Genomic DNA, 22,500 nt, shown 5'->3' with positions numbered 1-22,500 from the left:
CACTATTTTCTGTTAACCCATAACAATATTAAATATAAAAAAAATATTTTTTTAAACTTCATGGATGTTTTTGTGACAGAAGAAGTATATTTTTCAATCACTCTATCAGAGAAAAATCAGAGTTGTGGAATTAACTGGAAACTCAAGATGAGCATGACTAGAGGTATCAGTCGATTAAATGTTTTAATCGTAGTTAATCGCATTACTTCAATAATTAACTCACAATTAATCACAAATTAATCACAAATTTTATACCTCAATTTATATATATCTAGATTAATAATAAAATGCACAATATTTTTTATCACATTTTTCATACTCTTGTTAACATAAAACTGGGACATATGGAAAATGGTTGCATTTTATAGTCATTGATTAATTTCATAACAATACATAAAAAATAATGCACATTGTAAAATGACTCAATTTAACTGGAAACGAACCATCAAAGGTCGTTGTGTTATTTTCATATTAAGAGCTTTCTAATTTTTAACATGAAGTAACTTGTGAACTTCTGCACATTTTTTAAATTGTAAAATGCAACTTAATGCCAGTCCCCACAAATATATGCTTTATTATTTAATTTATTACTGCTAATTGTTGAAGGCTTTTATTTTGTTAAGTTCTCGGATGTGCATTGATTGTAAAGTGACGCCGCTTTACTGCAAGCCAGAGTATGACTGTTACACTTAACGGGCTATTTTCTGGAGTTGCTGAATAAAATACACCTCACATCTAAAGATCAAGTGGCTTGGGGTCACTCCAACTGACAAGACGGCGTCCATTCGACTCTTCTCACAGGGTTTGAGAGTGCCACGGACACCTCTTGCTGGACCAATCTAGCTCGTTGCTAACGGCTAACAGAGTGCATTCTGTCAAAGCAGTAAACAGGTGGAAGTGCTACATAGTCCAAATCGCTCCTCCATGTTAACCGCCCCTTAAACATTGTGTGTTTTAGTTCCAGTGTAGTACAGTGCATTTCTATTGGGTAATTTTGACGTGGACATTTCTGTTGCGTCACAACTGGAATTCCCTTCAGTAGAGGCTGTCCAAATAAGGAGCGGTTGTTAATCGAGTGTTTAAAAAATATGTGCCGTTAAAGGCACTTTAAGTTAACAAGATATTAACGCAACAATTTTGACATCCTTGGGCATGACATTATGTTCGTTAAGAGTGTATGTAAACTTTTGATCACAACTGTAGGTCCCTGTAACGGCAAGTTGTTCCAAGAGGATGTGGAGGCTCATGTTGATGTCATCATCCATTCACCCAGAAGCCAAAATGCAAGGGGCCCAGCAGGTGTCATGTGGTGCAGCATGTTATGTGTAAAGGTCAGAGCCTATTCAGTCCCGAAATGGCAGGTTATTTGGAGACTACGATGATGATAGCATGTGTGAAGCAGGACGGAACTTGTGAACTTGAGTAAGATTGATCAGCACAAACTTTTAAGCAGGAGGGAGAGATGCTATCTAAACCAAGAGCATTGTTGCTCTTTTGTGTCTTGAAAAACCAACTCTAATCCTCTTCTTGGATGATTAGATTAGGTTAAACACAAAGGGCAACAGTCAAGAGGTGTGATATGGGTTAATGGAGTGGAGTAAGGAGTGAATTTGCTGTACAAAATGTTATTTTCAAATTTGGAGTGGAATGTATTCATCCCATCAGCCAGGCCACTTAGGCCGGGTACTCATATATGCCACTTTTCCATTAACCACAAAAAGCCCCACACCACTCCGATTCGCCCGGCACTACACTGCACGACCTCTGTTGATTTTCCATTACAACAGGTTTCGAGTGAGCGGGATCAACTGAGCTGTGTAAGCTTGGCCACTCGACTCGCAGCGTGTGGGGTACCAGCATTTGACGAGTGGTGAGTCTCGACCATTGTTTTTGCGGTGATTCAAAATTACAATTGCCATTGCATGATGTGGCGACATCGCAAAGTAAAGCCCAACAAACGCACATAAGCTTTCACATATAGATGAAAAAACAATTTCTGGTTTAATGCCAATGAGACACAGCTGCCCACTGGCCACCATCAAGACATAAATACAACATACACAGTATACATTTTGCGTTATATATCAAAATAAATACAAATACAAATGGATAAAACCGGAAGTAGTGTTAAATTTGTTTGTTTTGTTTTTTTTCTTTCAAATATGCGGCCCAGCTCTTCCTTAGAGATAGTGTGAGAAGCTCGGCCACCCGGGAGGGACTCAGAGTCGAGCCACTGCTCCTCTGCATTGAGAGGAACCAGTGTCTCGGCATCTGGTTTGGATGCCTCCTAGACGCTCCAAGCATGTCCCATTGGCGGGAGGCCCCGGGGACGACCCAGGACACGCTGAAGTGACAGTCTACTATGACTACTACGCGCCTTGGGATCCCGCCGGAGGAACTGGTTGAAGTGGCTGGGGAAAGGGAAGTCTGGGCTTCCCTGCTAAAGCTGCTGCCCCCGTGACCCAACCCCGGATTAAGCAGTAGATAATGGATGGATGGATGTGCGGCCCACCACAGCCCGATCCAAAGTGGTAGTGGCTGCGGGCTAATGTGTTATTGGACTTAAGTGCTCATCACAGAGTGTCCATAGCATACACCACGTTTAGGCATAAAGATGTCTATATGTGCACTTGGCACAAGAACACTCTAGGCCACGGTTCAACTCTGGTTAAGAGACGGGCCGAGCAGCCAATCGATCGTCACCTGGTGGTGTGTTGGCAGGGTATGATTGTGGGAGATGCCGGTACAACCTGGCAGACCCAAATATATTTTGATGTTTGGGGGGAAATTTGTCCAAACTAAGAATAGAAACCATGAATCTAGAGCTCAGGCCTGCTGGGAACGTATGTTACCTGTCTCATGTTAGAAAGAGTTTTAAGGCTGTGGTCCACCAACCGGCATTTCAAGTGGAGAAGCAGCCCGCCATGCCTCCTGGATGCCTACCTGGTGAAGTGTTCTGGGCATGTCTGACTGTGAGGAGTCCCAAGGGACGAACCAGGCCATGCTGGAGAGACTATGTGTCCCAGCTGGCCTGAAAACGCCTTGGGATCCCCACAGAAGAGTTGGGCTAAGGGAAAGGGTAAGTATGGGCTTCTCTGCTAAAGCTGCTGGCTTCGCGACTCAACCTCAGATAAAAAGAAGACTATGGATGAACGGACAGACAGACATAAAATTGTCAACCATAAATGGTTTGAATTATAATTCAATATGAATATCTTAATAAACACAACCCTACCTTGTTAAAGAGCTTAACAGGAGCAGCTATCGAAGCGGTTTCTCTGAGGTAGTCAAACCATTTAAATGGGAGCTTAGTGTACCCTGGAGGAGAGAGTAGGTTGAACCCACAAATCAATTAGCAAAAAGATGCTCTCAATCTAACTTTTAGCAAATTAATATACAATTTTAAAGATTCCTAGCCACTTTTTTAATTACAAATACCAATTTAAATATGTGGATGAATTAAATAAATATGGGTATACCATACCTCGAGGGGAGGTCAGTTCAATGTTGTTGATTTCACAGAAGCCAACAGGGAAGATGGAGGGTGAAGTGCCATGATAGCAGAACCAGTCTGATCCATCAACAGCCTCAGAACCATCAATTCCAATCATAAGATACCCATCTGCCAACACCTTAACAGCATGCAATGTTAATATTTTACACAAATATCTAAAATAGAGAACACACTTACCTTTCTTACAGTGGCTACACATATCGCTGAGAGATTGAGTGGGTCAATAGCTTCCAATTTCATGCCATCCTTGAACCAATCCCCACTTTGGTCAACATCTCTAACCTGATGATGCAAAATAAACAAAAAAAAAATCAGTTTTTGATACTTTTGTTAACATAAAAGTGGAAAAATATTAACATAATACAAATATGGTTGTATCTTTTAGTTCATTGATGCAGAAGTACTATAATTCATAAAGTTTAAAAATATGTACTGTAAAAAAAATAAAGGTGTGAGTCTGATTTGTGGAGGTCTTTTTTTTTGTCAGTAAATGGCAATAGCATTTAACATTGGGCATTGGTAAGGCACACTGAATTTTTCTTTTCGTATTAAGAGCTACTTATTTTTTAACATGAAGCAACTTGTGAACTTCTGCACATTTCTTTAAATTGTAAATTACAACTTGACCCCATTCCCCACAAATATATGCATTTTTATTAAAGCTATTACTGGTAAATTGTGTAAAGTGACGCTTTTGCAAAATGTGGAATGCTTTTATTTTATTAAGTTTTATCGGATGTGCATTGTTAAGTGACGCAGCTTTACTGCAATGCAAACGAACCAAAACATCGATGTGATACACTTAGGCATGGGCTATCTTCTGGAGTTGCTGAATAAAATACGCTTCACATCTATAGATCAGTTGGCTTGGACTCACTCCAAGTGACCAGACAGAAAAACACTCGGCTCTTGACTCAAAGTGTCTGAGAGAGCCCATGGGGACCTCTTTGAGAGCTGTAGCAACCTAGCTCAGTGCTAACTGCTAACTGCACACTACCGAGTATGTTCTTTTGAAGCAGGGAGGCGGTGGTGGTGCTACACAGTTCTAATGGCTCCTCCGCTTCAACTATTTACTCTTTAAACATTGTGTATTTTAGCTGCAGTACATTTCTAGACGTTAACGTGTCTGCTGCGTCGTGGAATTCTCCCAGTACAGGCTTTCCAAATAAGGGACGGTCGTTAATCGAGCATTAAAAAATTAATGCCGTCATAGGAACTTTAAATTAATGCAATATTAACGCGATAACCTAACCTAATATATATATATTTGGTCTGGCCTGTGACTCAAGTTTATTGATAACATCATGGATGTTAAGTCTCAAATGCTTTTGGTCACATAAAGAAAATAAAAATGTTATGATGGAGTTACCTTCCACATAACAGTCATTTCTTTTAACCACTGCACTAATGTGGATATGGAAGTGTCTGTGACATTGTGCGTAATTGTATCGAGTAATTGAGTGTAATAGCTGCTAATATTTGTAATATTTGAATGCATGTGGAAAGCTTTATTATAACAATAATTTTAAATGACATTAATAAAAATATATGTTTAACTCTGGATGAATGTTTATTGACTGTATTTTGAGTTATTGTGACGAAACAATACATTTACAGTCATAGAGGCTGTACACTGCTTTTCATTGTGTTACAGTTCTTTTTTGTGTTGTCCCATAGCAGAAATGTGATGGGTGTACTCCCTTTAGTTGGCTTTAGTTTTAGCTGTTATTGTCTGTATTTTGACAGAACAATACATTTACACAGTTATAGAAGCTGTACATTGACCGCTTTTCATTGTGTTACAGAGTCTTTTATTCAGTGTTGTCCCATGAAAAGACATAATTAAGTAATAGCAGAAATGTGACGGGTGTACCGGTACTCACTTTTGTGAGATACTGTATTGCTATGCAATAAAAAATGAACAACATAAGAGTGTGTCTTTTGCTAATTGTGGGCTTACTCCTTTCCCAACTGCATTGTAAACATGTAAGTGTGAGTAGTTGTGTTTAAAAATATGATACTAAGGGAGTATGTTTTCAAAGGGTACTGTTGAACAATACATGTTTATTGTTGGTAACCTCTGCAAGAGTGGCCAGCCATTTAACGACAATAAAAAAAATATGAGTAATGGGGTGACAACTGTTGAGAAGCAATGGTTTAAATTATACTACACTTTGTTTACCTTGTCATTGTGGGTGACACTAATATACCAGCAACAACAAAAAAAGGTGTAATTGACACAGTACAATTGATGTTTTGAATGATGTCAAATGCTCTTGTCATATAGAATGTGAATATATGTGGATTTTGTTCAGTCAACATCTTACATTAAAACCAAAATTGACAGCTTGAAAAGACAAAATGAAAATGTTATTTATATTACCTTTTGAAAGAGCTGTGGGGGGGCATCAAGTTGACCTTCAATTTTCTTTGTTACATCTGTAAAACATATTGTATGGAGTTAGTACTATAACTAATAATGGCTTAATAATGGGAAGATAACAACTAACGGTTGTAATTGAAGGTGACATGACATGATTATGTATTTACAGACTTCAATTGAGCAGTTTAAGACACCTCTTCAGGTAGGTGCATCAAAGCCTTCTGTATGTTCTAGCACAGACCCGTTTAAGGCCCTACTTGGACTGGCCCGCGAAAGGTTGCCTGGAATTAAGAAAATAAAACCTACTTTCAAAATTGTACATAATGCAAGGACTAATACAGCAGTGCTTTTACTTTGAAACGTGCTTACGGTGTGCGTACGTTGTTTATGTCTGGGTACTGAAACAAGTCCAAGTGCATGTGATTATTACCAACAACTCATAAACCTAAAATGTCTGCACACGCCAAAAGAAGAAAGGTGGACGAATGGACAGGTGAAAATATGGACAGCTAAATATTTATTTACAGAAGTCGGTGGTAAACCAGTGTGTTTACTTTGTGATGAGCATGTCGCCGTGTTTAAGGAGTACAACGTGAGTCGGCATTACGAGACGAAGCATGCAGAAAAATACAGACATCTGACTGAGGCTGGAAGAGCGCGGTTATCCGAAGACTTGCTAGCGAAGCTAGAAAAACAACAAGGATGTTTTACCAAGCCACATGCAGCCCGGATTGCAACAAACAAGACCAGCTTTGTGATATCTCATAAAATCGCTAAAACTGTAAGCCATTTTCGGAGGGGGAGTTTGTGAAAGAGTACTTGGTGGACTCTGCAGCGCTAATATGTTCGGAGAAAAAAAAAAGCATTTGAAAAAAGTCCCGCTGTCCAGGCGAATGGTGACCGGAAGGGTGGAGGGCATTGCAGAGAATCTCAGACTTCAGCTAAAAAGTGGAATAGGAAGTTTTGACTTTTTCACCTTGGCTTTATATGAGAGTTGTGACATCCGCGACACGGCGCAGTTACTCGTGTTTCTCCGAGGAATAACACAGGATTTCAAGATTACAGAGGAGCTGGCAGCAGTGAGATCAATGAAAGGATCGACCACGGGGAGTGATTTATTCAAGGAGGTAAACGCATGCATGGACAAGCTTAAACTGAAATGGGACAAACTGATAGGAGTCACTACTGATGGTTGTCCGAATCTGACCGGGGAAAATGCAGGTCTTTTGAAACGGATGCAAAATAAAGTGACTGAACTTGACGCAGAGCATAAATTGGTGTTTATTCATTATATTATTCATCAGCATCATCAAACTTTCCTTTGTGGATATTCCCCTATTGCGGGAGGGGCTTGGAACGCATCACCAGCGAAAAGCCGTGTGTGAATTTTATTTGGTTAATAGAAATAGAAAATAAACATATTTGCATATACATACATCAGCGTGATTAGTGTGTGTGTGTTGGTATTAAATTGTTAACCTCTAATTGGGTAAAAAAAATAAACTCCAAAGCTATTCAATTGTAGCTCCTTCATAAAAAAAGACTAATGCACAAGGGTTTTTTGTAACTAAACAAACGTGGTGTTCCTAGAGACTCTAGTCTCTCTAGACGTATACATTGCTCCTTGAGCGATCCTAATTTACACTACAGCGGCACAGCTTTTGACTGTTTACAAATGCTTACAACTGTTTTTCAAACACTTGACACTGTTGAAAAAAATTAATTGATAGACAAGAAAAACAAAGAAAAACTGTTTGCAAACATGTTTGCAACCTTTTGTGAACTGTGACAAAATCCAAAATCCGCTACGTTCACAAGCATTCGCTGTTCAGTGAAATATGGGCTTAAGGACAGTGACAGTGAAAAGTATTGACATTCTCTACTTGAGTAAAAGTACAATTACTTTTGTAAAAAAAAATAAAACTTTGGTAAAAGTACTCCTGCAAATAATTACTTAAGTAAAAGTACAAAAGTAAAGGCTCTGAAATGTACTTGAGTAAAATTAAAAAGCATTTTTATCGTATGTTCCTCTTACATCAATTTGAAAGATATTAGCTAATGGAGCAAAAATGGGGATATATCGGCAAATTGCTATCAAGTTCAAATGATCCTCTGAGTGTGTCGGCACGTGTTGCCCTCATATTACGTTGTTGTTTGCACGTCATGTGATCGCGTGTCGTAGAGCCAATCACAAGCTGGGATGCAGGAGGCTATGTGTAACACTTCATATGATTGGCGTAGCCAGGAGACTTTGAGGCTGCTTTTTCTTCCAGGTCAAGTATTTTAATTTTAATTTTAATTGTTTTAATGTATTCCAAAACAAAAATAACGACCTTGTTCTGAAAATTTAGTAAAAAGTACAGATACTTTTGTTAAAATGTAACAGATAAAAGTAAAACATTTTTTTTTAAATAAATACTCGGGAAAGTACAAAGTACTGAAAAAAGTATTTGTACTTTGTTACTTCCCATCTCTGCTTTAAAAGGACAGCAACGTGAAAAATCAACTTTTTGGAGCTTTTAGCCATGTAAAAATGGTAATTCCTCACAAAAAACAGCACCAAAGTGGTGTTTTCCTCCATTTGCCCCTGTATGAGAAATTCTAGGTCATTCTGCTCTCCAAGCACCAGCCCCTCCCAACCCGAGAAAACGAGCTGTTGGGACTGTCTGACGTTATTGGGTGCGGCCCCACCCCCGCACAGCCTCTGCGGGCTCAACGCACACCCACTTTCTATGAGACCTCCCTCCATGGGATATTGACAAAAGTCTATACCTACCTCTATAGCCTTTATCAATAAATATTCTGTCCAAATTAATTAAAAGCAATCAATTATCCTTCACATTTGCAATGCCAAAGTGCAATGACAATTGGCCGTCTTAAAATCCCAGAAAGGGTTCTGGCTGACACTTGTGTGAATTACAAGTAAACATTTTGAGCTGTTACTTTTTGAGCTGTTGTGCCTAACTGCATGGATGGTGTAGTGGTTAGCACGCTCGCTCTGTGAGCAGCAGTCTCTAGTTCGAGACCTACTCATGGTAGTTTATTCTTCCCTCTTCTCCGCTGTTGTTTCAAATCTTTATTAAATAATTGTACATCCATCCAATTTCCACATGTAAAGAAGACACGGTTGTACTACGACATGGCTGGCCGGTCTTGCGTGGCCACACAGCGATCGGACGAGAGGGGTGTGGCAACCACGGGGAGAGGCGGGGTTATACTGAACCAGGTGTTTTACTTCCGCATTGGAAAAATAGTCAGCAAAATACTTAATATTTCATAAAAAATTATATTGGCATGTTGTTAAAGGTAAGATTTCAGGCGCACTCACACTAAGGCCATTGCACCATGCCCAAGCACGCTTGCTGCTAAAGTCCGGTCGGTAGTGTGAGCACAATTGATCCGCGCCAGAGTACGGTCCAGATCCACAGTTTAGCACGATTGGGAGAGGTGGGCCAGCGAACAGTGCAGTTGGCCGCACATGCGCACAGCCGCGGTGAGTAGTCTCTGCGAGAAACGTAACCATGAAGTGCGACGTATATAGCGAGCGACCAGTTCACGTGGGTCTGATGATATAGTACAGTCCCCCTATGATGATGTCTTCTTCTTCCGTGAATCAATGTGAATAAAATATAAAAAACAATAAAGGGTGTTGAAAATTTCAACAGCTTTGTAACGGAATGGACGACGAATAATTACCACTCGATTCCTCGAGGAAATTAGAACTGTGATCCAGTGTTGAAGGTAAATATACCCGCAGATGTGACATTTGTCTGTTGATTTATTTAATAAAAAGTATATTGAAGGCTTATAATAAAAAAATGTATGTTTGTGTGAATGCCACAGGTATAAGCTCTGAAATGATTTTGGAATTACGTTTCTATCTGCTTCAGGAGCTTATCAATTATCTGGGACCCATTCAGTCCCAGCTTAATGAACTGAAGCAAACCCCTTCACTCCAGTGTTTACTAGATTTTGACAGATTTTTCAAGGCCCATAGAACATTGTGTTATGTGCATAAAAACATGGAACCTACCAAAAGGAAAAAAAGTACATTTCTATCTGTTTCCGTTTAGCAGTAATTAGCATTAGAATATAGCTAAATTTCATCATTATTCACAAATCTATTTAGAAATGTGAGTAAAAGCTTTTTTTTCCCAACATGGCCCTGATTGATCTATTTTGCTCTGCGGCCACCTGCTGGCTGTTTGTGTAATGACTACCATTTCTTCAACCCTTCTTTTGAGCAGTTGACAGGCTGCATCAAAGCCTTCTGTATGCTCTAGCATAAAAAATAAAAAAACATTAAACAACGTATAAATATGTCTTTGGGGCACTTGAAACATTTAAAATAGAACATATTTATACGTTTTTGGGAGCAAATGAGTTAATATTGTTGAATTTCTAGGAAAACTTCAGGTTTTCGAGGGTGACTCTAAAGTCACCCATGGGTTTTAGAGACATGTTTTGCCAGGCGCTTTAGGCCTTAATGGGTTAAAACATTAAAAAAGTGGTCTCATAAACCCACCAGATCTTTTAAAGCGATGTCCAATGCTGCGTGACCATCCAATATTATGAATTAGAGGGCTGTACATGTGACACCAGAAATCATCGGATCCATCCTGGCTCTCTTCATAGACCAGCCTGAGCCGACCTCCAATCACTTGCTCCACCAAGGCCACTCGCGTCCGGCACAGATAGTTTTTATCCACCACCTCTACCCGCATCAGCTTCTTAAAGGGGAACTGTGTATTTTCATGAACCTAAGATGAAAGTGAGAAAGTATACAAATCAACACATATAAAAAGTTGACACATTGTCATTGTGGTAATTACAATAGCCACCATATATCCCAAAATCTTTTTAACCATAAGGCATTTATGTGATACACTAAAAATCGGTGTTGTTTTGTTGACGAACACAGCAACATCGTTTCGCGAAAACTCACAAACTTCGTGTTGTAACATCATGAAGGCCTAAACACTCTTCCAGGGTTTTTCCTGCATTCAAAATTCGGAGGCGGCTGCCTACATATTTTTTGTGTGCAGCCTCCAGCCTGAGCGACTGATATTACTCAACACAGCACTGCAGCTGTGTTGACTGAGCTCGTCAACAACATATTTTAACTGAAATTGCAGTGTTGTACGAGTATGGAGGCGCTTTATCAAAACCTGAAGCAACAACCAAAGAAGAAACCGATCACAAAACAACTCCGCTGCACTCGCCCATTTCCTGGTTTCAAGCGAGGCAGAGGAGCGCTCCAGCCATCAAGTCATAAAAATACAGTATATGAATAGGGCTGGAAGATATAAACAGTATATTCAATATAAGGTATAATACATTTTGCCGAAGGTAGAGATTTTGACTCTACCGTCTTACCGCAGTAGCGCAATGTTGATGATGTCATCGCATTGCGTATGTTGATGATGTCATTACATGGCGCATGTTGATGACATTGTCATCTGCGTCCCGGCCTGGCCTGGCTCTCACTCAACGCATAAAATAAGGGTAAAAAAAATGATTAGAGGTGGTTCATGTAGCTTCATTTTCCGTCACTATTTGCAACTATTTCAGTCTCTTTGTGTTAGGGTAAACCTAGACTTGTGCTGTTCACAATAGCCACTCGGAGACGTGGCCAAATAAATGAGACTGACGGATTGTAAATTCCATTTGAGCTTTCCATTCAGAATGAATGAGCACGCATGGTGAGGTTCGCGTGCGGGTAGCAAAATCATGACTGCAATATTTCATTCATGGTGGTCTGTATGAAATTGTAGAGAAGGTTCAACGGTGATGTGAAAGCATCCTGATTGTAATGACAGGTTTGCTCTATATCGGTGAGATTAATTTTTCCAAAATAATTTCCAGTTTAATACATTTTGTAGAAACCGTATTTGGACCATTGTTATTTACGTCGCAACACATTCAGTGCATAGTGACGTAGAATGGCGGCTGGCTCTCTGCCGAGCAATGTGAAACACGTATAAAGAAAACAAGGTAAGCCTCCATAGCGTTCCTAAAGGGATGATCAAATCTCTTGAATGCGTCAAACTGTTGAATGCGGTGAATGATGGCCTCACAAACATAGTACCACAAACACATGTGTGTGCTCTTTAATTCACCTGAAACATATAAAATTTTCGCCGAGCCCGAGGAGTGTGCAAAGTTTGGTGAGTTTTCGTAAATGTTTAGGTCCCCAAAAATTTGATTGTTTACAAAGAAGAAGAAGAAATCCAAGACCCTTCACCATCACCGGATACATCAGAATCCCGACAGAATCATGAAGTTATCAGGAGACCACAGTGTGTGACAGTTGGAAATGGAAACTCATTTTTGTTAAACTGCAAGAATGCTAAACGTAGCTTAGAATAGCCCAAGGCACATCTGTTGTAAACACATCTCTAAGCAGATACCCAGTTTGAATGGGCCTGGACGCTTGGGGAACTGCCTTTTCGTGTGGATAGTGACGACGTTTTGGGGGCTTGAAAACGCAAAAGTTTGAAACCACCCTTCTTCTTTTTGGCTTTTCCGTTCAGGGGTCGCCACAGCGAATCAGTTGCCTCCATATAACCCTGTCCTCTGCTCTCACACCAACTACTTTCATGTCCTCTTTAACTACATCCATAAACCCCCTCTTTGGTCTTCACATGTTTGATTTTTACGTCGGATGCCCTTCCTGACACAACCGTCTGTATTTATCCGGGCTTGGAACTGGCACAAGAAGACACTAAAAGTTTGGAACTACCATCCAGAGTGTAAAAAAACGAATATGATCCGCCGCTACGTTCCCATATACACGGCCCACAACGCAAAACTCCGCTCAGATCTGCTCATATCGCATACGTGTTTAAGTAACATGATCATAAATGTGCAACGGTCATCCAGCTCCTCTGGCTGCTATAATAAACCAACAGGAGTCCATCCAATGTCTTTTTTTTTTTGTACTAGTAACCATTATTTTGGTTTTCATGGTACATGAGTGGCAATCAGCTCAGAGATCAGATTGCGCCATGGCCCGGCCTCACTGATCTAAATATATGACTGGATAGCCGATAGGCCAAGACTTTTGAAGCTGCGATGTCGCCATATTGCTCCTCCCAAGAAATGTTTCTCAGCATCCGATCTTATATATTTACAGTATTGAAATTAGAGAACATTTGAGACAGTACTTAGTAGAAACAGCTGTTTTAAATTTGTTAAACATTTACAATTATGCTTAATGATGTTTACAGGAGGAAATTTGTATATTTGTATTAATGAATTATAACTGTAATTGAACAAAAGATGCATCTGTCAAATCTAATATTGGGGTCTAAGGAACTGAGCGATAAAGAAAAAGGGGGTGGAACTAAGCGATAAAAGAAAAAGAGGGTCTTCAACGCAGCATATAGGCTACCTTCCACTTGTTATTTGGGCCGGTATGCTGGAGAGCGCTCCCCCTGGGGACTCCCTCCTTCTGCTGGGGGACTTCAACGCTCACGTAGACAATGACAGTGAAACCTGGAGGGGCGTGATTGGGAGGAACGGCCACCCCGATCAGAACCGACTAAAGTTTTGTTGTTAGACTTCTGTGCTCGTCACGGACTGTCTATAACGGACACCATGTTCAAAAATAAGGGTGTCCATATGTACACTTGATACCGGGAGACCCTAGGCCGCAGTTCGATGATCGACTTTGTAGTCGTGTCATCGGATTTGCAGCCGCATGTGTTGGACACTCGGGTGAAGAGAGGGGCGGAGCTGTCAACTGATCACCACTTGGTGGTGTGTTGGCTCCAATGGTGGGGAAAGATGCCAGTTAGACCTAGCAGACCTAAACGTATTGTGAGGGTTTGCTGGGAATGTCTGGCAGAATCCCCTGTTAGAAAGAGTTTCAACGCCTACCTCAGGCAGAACTTCTCCCTTGTCCCGGTTTCAAGAAGAGCAGTGTGGTTTTTGTCCCAGCTGCGCATCAGTGGACCAGCTCTACACCCTCGGCAGGATCCTCGAGGGTGCATGGGAGTACACAATCAGTCTACATGTGTTTTGTGGATTTGGAGAAGGCTTCCGACCGGGTCACTTGGGGAGTCCTGTGGAGGGGTGCTTCAGGAGTACATGGTACCGAGCCACCCTGATACGGGCTGTTCGGTCCCTGTACGACCAGTGTCAGAGTTTGGTTCGCATTGCCGGCAGTAAGTCTGATTCGTTTTCAGTGAGGGTTGGCTGCCCAAGGATGCCCTTTGTCACCGATTCTATTAATAACTTTTATGGACAGAATTTCTATGCGCAGCCGAGGCGTTAAGGGAGTCCAGTTTGGTGGCCTCAACATTGCATCTCTGCTTTTTGCAGATGATGTGGTGCTGTTTGTTTCATCAAGTCGTGATCTCCAACTCTCACTGGAGAGATTCGCAATCGAGTGTGAAGCGGTTGGGATGAAAATCAGCACCTCCAAATCCGAGACCATGGTCCTCAGTCGGAAAAGGGTGGCGTGTCCTCTCCGGGTTGGGGATGAGATCCTGCCCCAAGTGGAAGAGTTCAATTATCTTGGGGTCTTGTTTACAAGTGAGGGCAGGATGGAGCGGGAGATTGACAGGCGTCTGCAGTGATGCGGACTCTGTATCGGTCCGTTGTGGTGAAGAAGGAGCTGGCCTACTCTCTGGCATGTACACAAGCTGCCATATTCAGTGGTTTTATACAGTAACTGAGGTTGTTGAAATGAAAGCAGTGAAAAATAGATTTGGAAACTTGAGTTTGTTACTAACTAAATTGAAAATACAAAAAACTATAATAACCCTGGTTGTAACACAAGTTGGAGGATAAGCGGATAGACAGCAGGCACTATTTTTGACTGTATTAATCGTATTGTGAACGCGTTGAACATTTGGTGCCATGTTGTTGATACATAGAAATTTCCTGCTAAATATTCGTTTTGAGTTAAATTTGAGTTCATGAATGGAAGTGAATAAACAGGACTTTACTGTTTACTTAGCTTTGATCGTTGCATTTGTTTAATGATCTTTAACATTAAATTGGAGAAACTATACCAAAAAAATACAAGTGAATTAATAGTTTTTGATGGCACTGTATATCCTGCTGTCTTTGTCATTTATGCTATATTTTATTATTTACTTTTGTACAGTGTGCTTCAGCACTCCTTGCGAAGAAAAAGGCGTTGGATGGATGAATGGATAGACTTTTGTACAGTACTTGGATATGCAAAAATATATATATATATATGTATTTTTTTTATTTATATTATTATTTTTAAAACATTAGGCAGTATATTATCAAAATAATGTATATACATATATGCATACTAGTTGCTTCTTAATGACTGTTTCCAACTCACCTTGACATTAAAGTCGGGTGGCAGTGTTTTGGCTCCAGTGAGTCTCTTCACAAGAAATGTTTTCCAGTTAGAATGCTTATGCTGTATACCTGCAAAGATATTGCATAAACACTCATATCACAACAACAACAAGACTGACAAAAAAAAGAAAACATCTCATAAAGACTAGTAGAGCCTGATGGGATGGTCTCACTTTTGGGTGGTACAAGAGGTTTTCCACTAGAAGCACACCATCCTACAGGGTGAACTTCAGGAATACAGAGATTACACCAAAAGTCCTTACTGCCATCAATGTCAAAACCTTCATAACGCAGGAGAGCCTTGAACCCTAAAGAAAAGAGTAGATTAGAGAGTCGATTATAGCGTATCGTCAATAAAACAACATTGGTCGATATGTAACCAAAGAATAGTGGGAGGAAAATGTATGTGAAGTATTGTAGAAATTCAGTATAAATAGGTCATAACAGTTATTCTGTTCGTTTAAATCACAACAATAAACAAACTAATACGACACACGGGTTTTCATGAGTTTTCGTCCACGCAAATACCCTGAAAATTAGGGCCCTTTTTTTGTGGCAAACAATGAATAGCCAAGACATATATATATATATATATATATATATATATATGTGTGTGTATATGTATATATATATACAAATATGAATATGTATATATACATATATACGTATATATATATATATACACATACATGTATACACATACACATATACACATACATATATATATATATATATACACATACATATATATATATATACACATATATGTATACACATTTACACATATATATATACACGTATACACATATATATATACACGTATACACATATATATATACACATATATATACACGTATACACATATATATACACATACACGCATATATACACATACACGCATATATACACACACACGCGTATATATACACGCGTATATATACACGCACACGCGTATATATACACGCGTATATATACGAACACGCGTATATATACGAACACGCGTATATATACACACGTATATATACACATACACGTATATATACACATACGCGTATATATACACATACGCGTATATATACACATACGCGTATATATACACACGTATATATACACACGTATATATACACATACGCGTATATATACACATACGCGTATATATACACACGTATATATACACACGTATATATACACATACGCGTATATATACACATACGCGTATATATACACACGTATATATACACACGTATATATACACATACGCGTATATATACACATACGCGTATATATACACATACGCGTATATATACACATACGCGTATATATACACATACGCGTATATATACACATACGCATATATATACACACGTATATATACACATACGCGTATATATACACGCGTATATATACACATACGCGTATATATACACGCGTATATATACACGCGTATATATACACATACGCGTATATATACACACGCGTATATATACACATACGCGTATATATACACACGCGTATATATACACACGCGTATATATACACCTACGCGTATATATACACACGTATATATACACATACGCGTATATATACACACGTATATATACACATACGCGTATATATACACACGTATATATACACATACGCGTATATATACACACGTATATATACACATACGCGTATATATACACACGTATATATACACATTCACGTATATATACAAATACACGTATATATACACACGTATATATACACACGTATATATACACATACGCGTATATATACACACGTATATATACACATACACGTATATATACAAATACACGTATATATACACACGTATATATACACACGTATATATACACACGTAAATATACACATACACGCATATATACACACACACGTATATATACACTCACACACATACACGCATATATACACATACACGCATATATACACATATATATATACACATACACGTATATATATACACGCATATATACACATACACGTATATATACACGCATATATACACATACACGTATATATATACACATACACGCATACATACACATACACGCATACATATACACGCACACGTATACACATACACGCATATATACACATACATGTATACACATACACGCATACATACACATATATATACACATACACGTATACACATACACGCATATATACACATACACGTATACACATACACGCATATATACACATACACGTATACAGATACACGCATATATACACATACACGTATACACATACACGCATATATACACATACACGTATACACATACACGCATATATACACATACACGTATACACATACACGCATATATACACATACACGCATATATACACATACACGTATACACATGCACGCATATATACATATACACGCATATATACACATACACATATACATATACACGCATATATACACATACACGTATACATATACACGCATATACACACATACACGTATACATATACATGCATATACACACATACACATATATATATACACGCATATACACACACGCGTATATATATACACACACGCGTATATATATACACACACGCGTATATATATACATAAATACATACATACACGCGTATATATATATACATACATATATATACAGGCGCATATATATACATACAAATATACACGCGCATATATATATACATACATATATATGCACGCGCATATATATATACATACATATATATGCACGCGCATATATATATATACATACATATATATGCACGCGCATATATATATATACATACATATATATGCACGCGCATATATATATATACATACATATATATGCACGCGCATATATACACACACACATATATATACGCGCGCATATATACACACGTATATATACACATACGCGTATATATACACACACGCGTATATATACACACACGCGTATATATACACACGCGCGTATATACACATGCGCGTATATATACACACGCGCGTATATACACATGCGCGTATATACACATGCGCGTATATATACACACGCGCGTATATATACACACGCGCGTATATACACACGCGCGTATATATACACACGCGCGTATATATACACACGCGCGTATATACACATGCGCGTATATATACACACGCGCGTATATATACACACGCGCGTATATACACATGCGCGTATATATACACACGTATATATACACATGCGCGTATATATACACACGTATATATACACATGCGCGTATATATACACACGTGTATATATACACATGCGCGTATATATACACGTATATATACACATGCGCGTATATATACACACGTATATATACACATGCGCGTATATATACACACGTATATATACACATGCGCTAATATATACACACGTATATATACACATGGCGCGTATATATACACACGTATATATACACACGTATATATACACATGCGCGTATATATACACATACGCGTATATATACACATACGCGTATATATACACATACGCGTATATATACACATACGCGTATATATACACATACGCGTATATATACACATACGCGTATATATACACATACGCGTATATATACACATACGCGTATATATACACATACGCGTATATATACACATACGCGTATATATACACATACACGTATAAATACAAATACGCGTATATATACACACGTATATATACACACGTATATATACACACGTAAATATACACATACACGTATATATACACACACGTATATATACACACACACACATACACATATATATATACACATACACGTATATATATACACACGCATATATACACATACACGTATATATATACACGCATATATACACATACACGTATATATATACACATACACGCATATATACACATACACGCATACATACACATACACGCATACATATACACGCATATATACACACATATATACACATACACGTATACACATACACGCATATATACACATACACGCATACATACACATACACGCATACATATACACGCATATATACACGCATATATACACATACACGTATACACATACACGCATATATACACATACACGTATACACATACACGCATACATACACATATATACACATACACGTATACACATACACATACACGTATACACATACACGCATATATACACATACACATATACACATACACGCATATATACATATACACGCATATATACTCATACACGTATACATATACACGCATATACACACATACACGTATACATATACACGCATATACACACACGCGTATATATATATACACACGCGTATATATATACACACGCGTATATATATACATAAATACATACGCATATATATATACATAAATACATACATACACGCGTATATATATACATACATACATACATACATACACGCGTATATATATACATACATATATATACAGGCGCATATATATACATACATATATATACAGGCGCATATATATACATACATATATATACAGGCGCATATATATACATACATATATACAGGCATATATATATACATACATATATACAGGCGCATATATATACATACATATATACACGCGCATATATATATACATACATATATATGCACGCGCATATATATATACATACATATATATGCACGCGCATATATATATACATACATATATATGCACGCGCATATATATATACATACATATATATGCACGCGCATATATATATACATACATATATATGCACGCGCATATATATATACATACATATATAAGCACGCGCATATATATATACATACATATATAAGCACGCGCATATATATACATACATATATATGCACGCGCATATATATATACATACATATATATGCACGCGCATATATATATACATACACATATATGCACGCGCATATATATATATACATACACATATATGCACGCGCATATATATATATATACATACACATATATGCACGCGCGTATATATATACATACACATATATATACGCGCGTATATATACACACATATATACGCGCGTATATATACACACACATATACGCGCGTATATATACACACACATGTATATGCGCGTATATATACACACACGTATATGCGCGTATATATACACACACGTATATGCGCGTATATATACACACACGTATATGCGCGTATATATACACACACGTATATACGCGCGTATATATACACATATACACACACGTATATATACACATATACACACACGTATATATACACATATACACACACGTATATATATACATATACACATACACATACGTATATATATATACACATACGTATATATACACATACGTATATATATATACATACACATACGTATATATATGCACACACATACGTATATATATATATATATACACACATACGTATATATATATATATATACACACATACGTATATATATATATATACATACGTATATATATATATATACATACACATACGTATATATATATATATATACATACACATACGTATATATATATATATACATACATAATACGTATATATATATATATATATATATATACATACACATACGTATATATATATATATATATATATATACATACACATACATATATATATATATACATACACATACATATATATATATATATACATACACATACATATATATATATATATATACATACACATATATATATATATATATACATACACATACGTATATATATATATATATATACATACACATAAGTATATATATATATATACATACACATACGTATATATATATATATATATATACATACACATAAGTATATATATATATATATACATACACATACGTATATATATATATATATACACACATACGTATATATATATATACACACATATGTATATATATATATATATATATACACACATACGTATATATATATATATATATATACACACATACGTATATATATATATATATATATATATACACACATACGTATATATATATATATATATACACACATACGTATATATATATATATATATACACACATACGTATATATATATATATACACACATACGTATATATATATATATACACACATACGTATATATATATATATACGCACATACGTATATATATATATACACACATACGTATATATATATATATATATATATACACATACGTATATATATATATATATATACACACATACGTATATATATATATATATATATACACACATACGTATATATATATATATATACACACATACGTATATATATATATATATACACACATACGTATATATATATATATATACACACATACGTATATATATATATATATATACACACATACGTATATATATATATATATATACGTATATATATATACACACATACGTATATATATATACACACATACGTGTATATATATACACACATACGTGTATATATATATACACACATACGTATATATATATATACACACATACGTATATATATACACACACACATACGTATATATATACACACATACGTATATATATACACACACATACGTATATATATATATATATACACACATACGTATACATATATACACACATACGTATACACATATACACACACGTATATATACACATTTACACACACGTATATATACACAAATATACACACACGTATATATACACATATATACACACACGTATATATACACATATAAATACACACACGTATATATACACACATATACACACGTATATATACACACATATACACACGTATATATACACACACGTATATATACACATATACACACACATATACACACACGTATATACACACATATACACACACGTGTATACACACATATACACACACGTGTATACACACATATACACACACGTGTATACACACATATACACACACGTATATATACACATATACACACACGTATATATACACATATACACACACGTATATATACACATATACACACACGTATATATACACATATACACACACGTATATATACACATATACATACACACGTACATATACATACACATACGTATATACATACACATACGTATATACACGTGCGTATATACACGTGCGTATATACACGTGCGTATATACACGTGCGTATATACACGTGCGTATATACACGTGCGTATATACACGTGCGTATATACACGTGCGTATATACACGTGCGTATA

General features: G+C 36.9%; 1 protein-coding gene across 1 annotated transcript in view; it reads right to left on the bottom strand.

The window, feature by feature from the left end:
- Nucleotides 1–22,500, bottom strand: part of mbtd1 (mbt domain containing 1) — a 112,450-nt gene that overhangs the window by 65,898 nt on the left and 24,052 nt on the right. The window contains exons 7-13 of the mRNA XM_086064217.1: nucleotides 15,416–15,550; nucleotides 15,223–15,311; nucleotides 10,423–10,657; nucleotides 5,898–5,953; nucleotides 3,692–3,796; nucleotides 3,485–3,632; nucleotides 3,236–3,318 (exon numbers count right to left, since the gene is read on the bottom strand). Coding sequence (XP_085920343.1) covers nucleotides 3,236–3,318; nucleotides 3,485–3,632; nucleotides 3,692–3,796; nucleotides 5,898–5,953; nucleotides 10,423–10,657; nucleotides 15,223–15,311; nucleotides 15,416–15,550 — 851 coding nt within the window. The remainder of the gene's footprint in view (nucleotides 1–3,235; nucleotides 3,319–3,484; nucleotides 3,633–3,691; nucleotides 3,797–5,897; nucleotides 5,954–10,422; nucleotides 10,658–15,222; nucleotides 15,312–15,415; nucleotides 15,551–22,500) is intronic.

The sequence above is a fragment of the Leptonotus elevatus genome, chromosome 20, assembly GCF_054856555.1.
Source record: "Leptonotus elevatus isolate MCC_2025b chromosome 20, RoL_Lele_1.0, whole genome shotgun sequence".
In the NCBI taxonomy this organism is placed as follows: Eukaryota; Metazoa; Chordata; class Actinopteri; order Syngnathiformes; family Syngnathidae; genus Leptonotus; species Leptonotus elevatus.
This window is presented reverse-complemented; position numbering and strand designations above follow the sequence as displayed.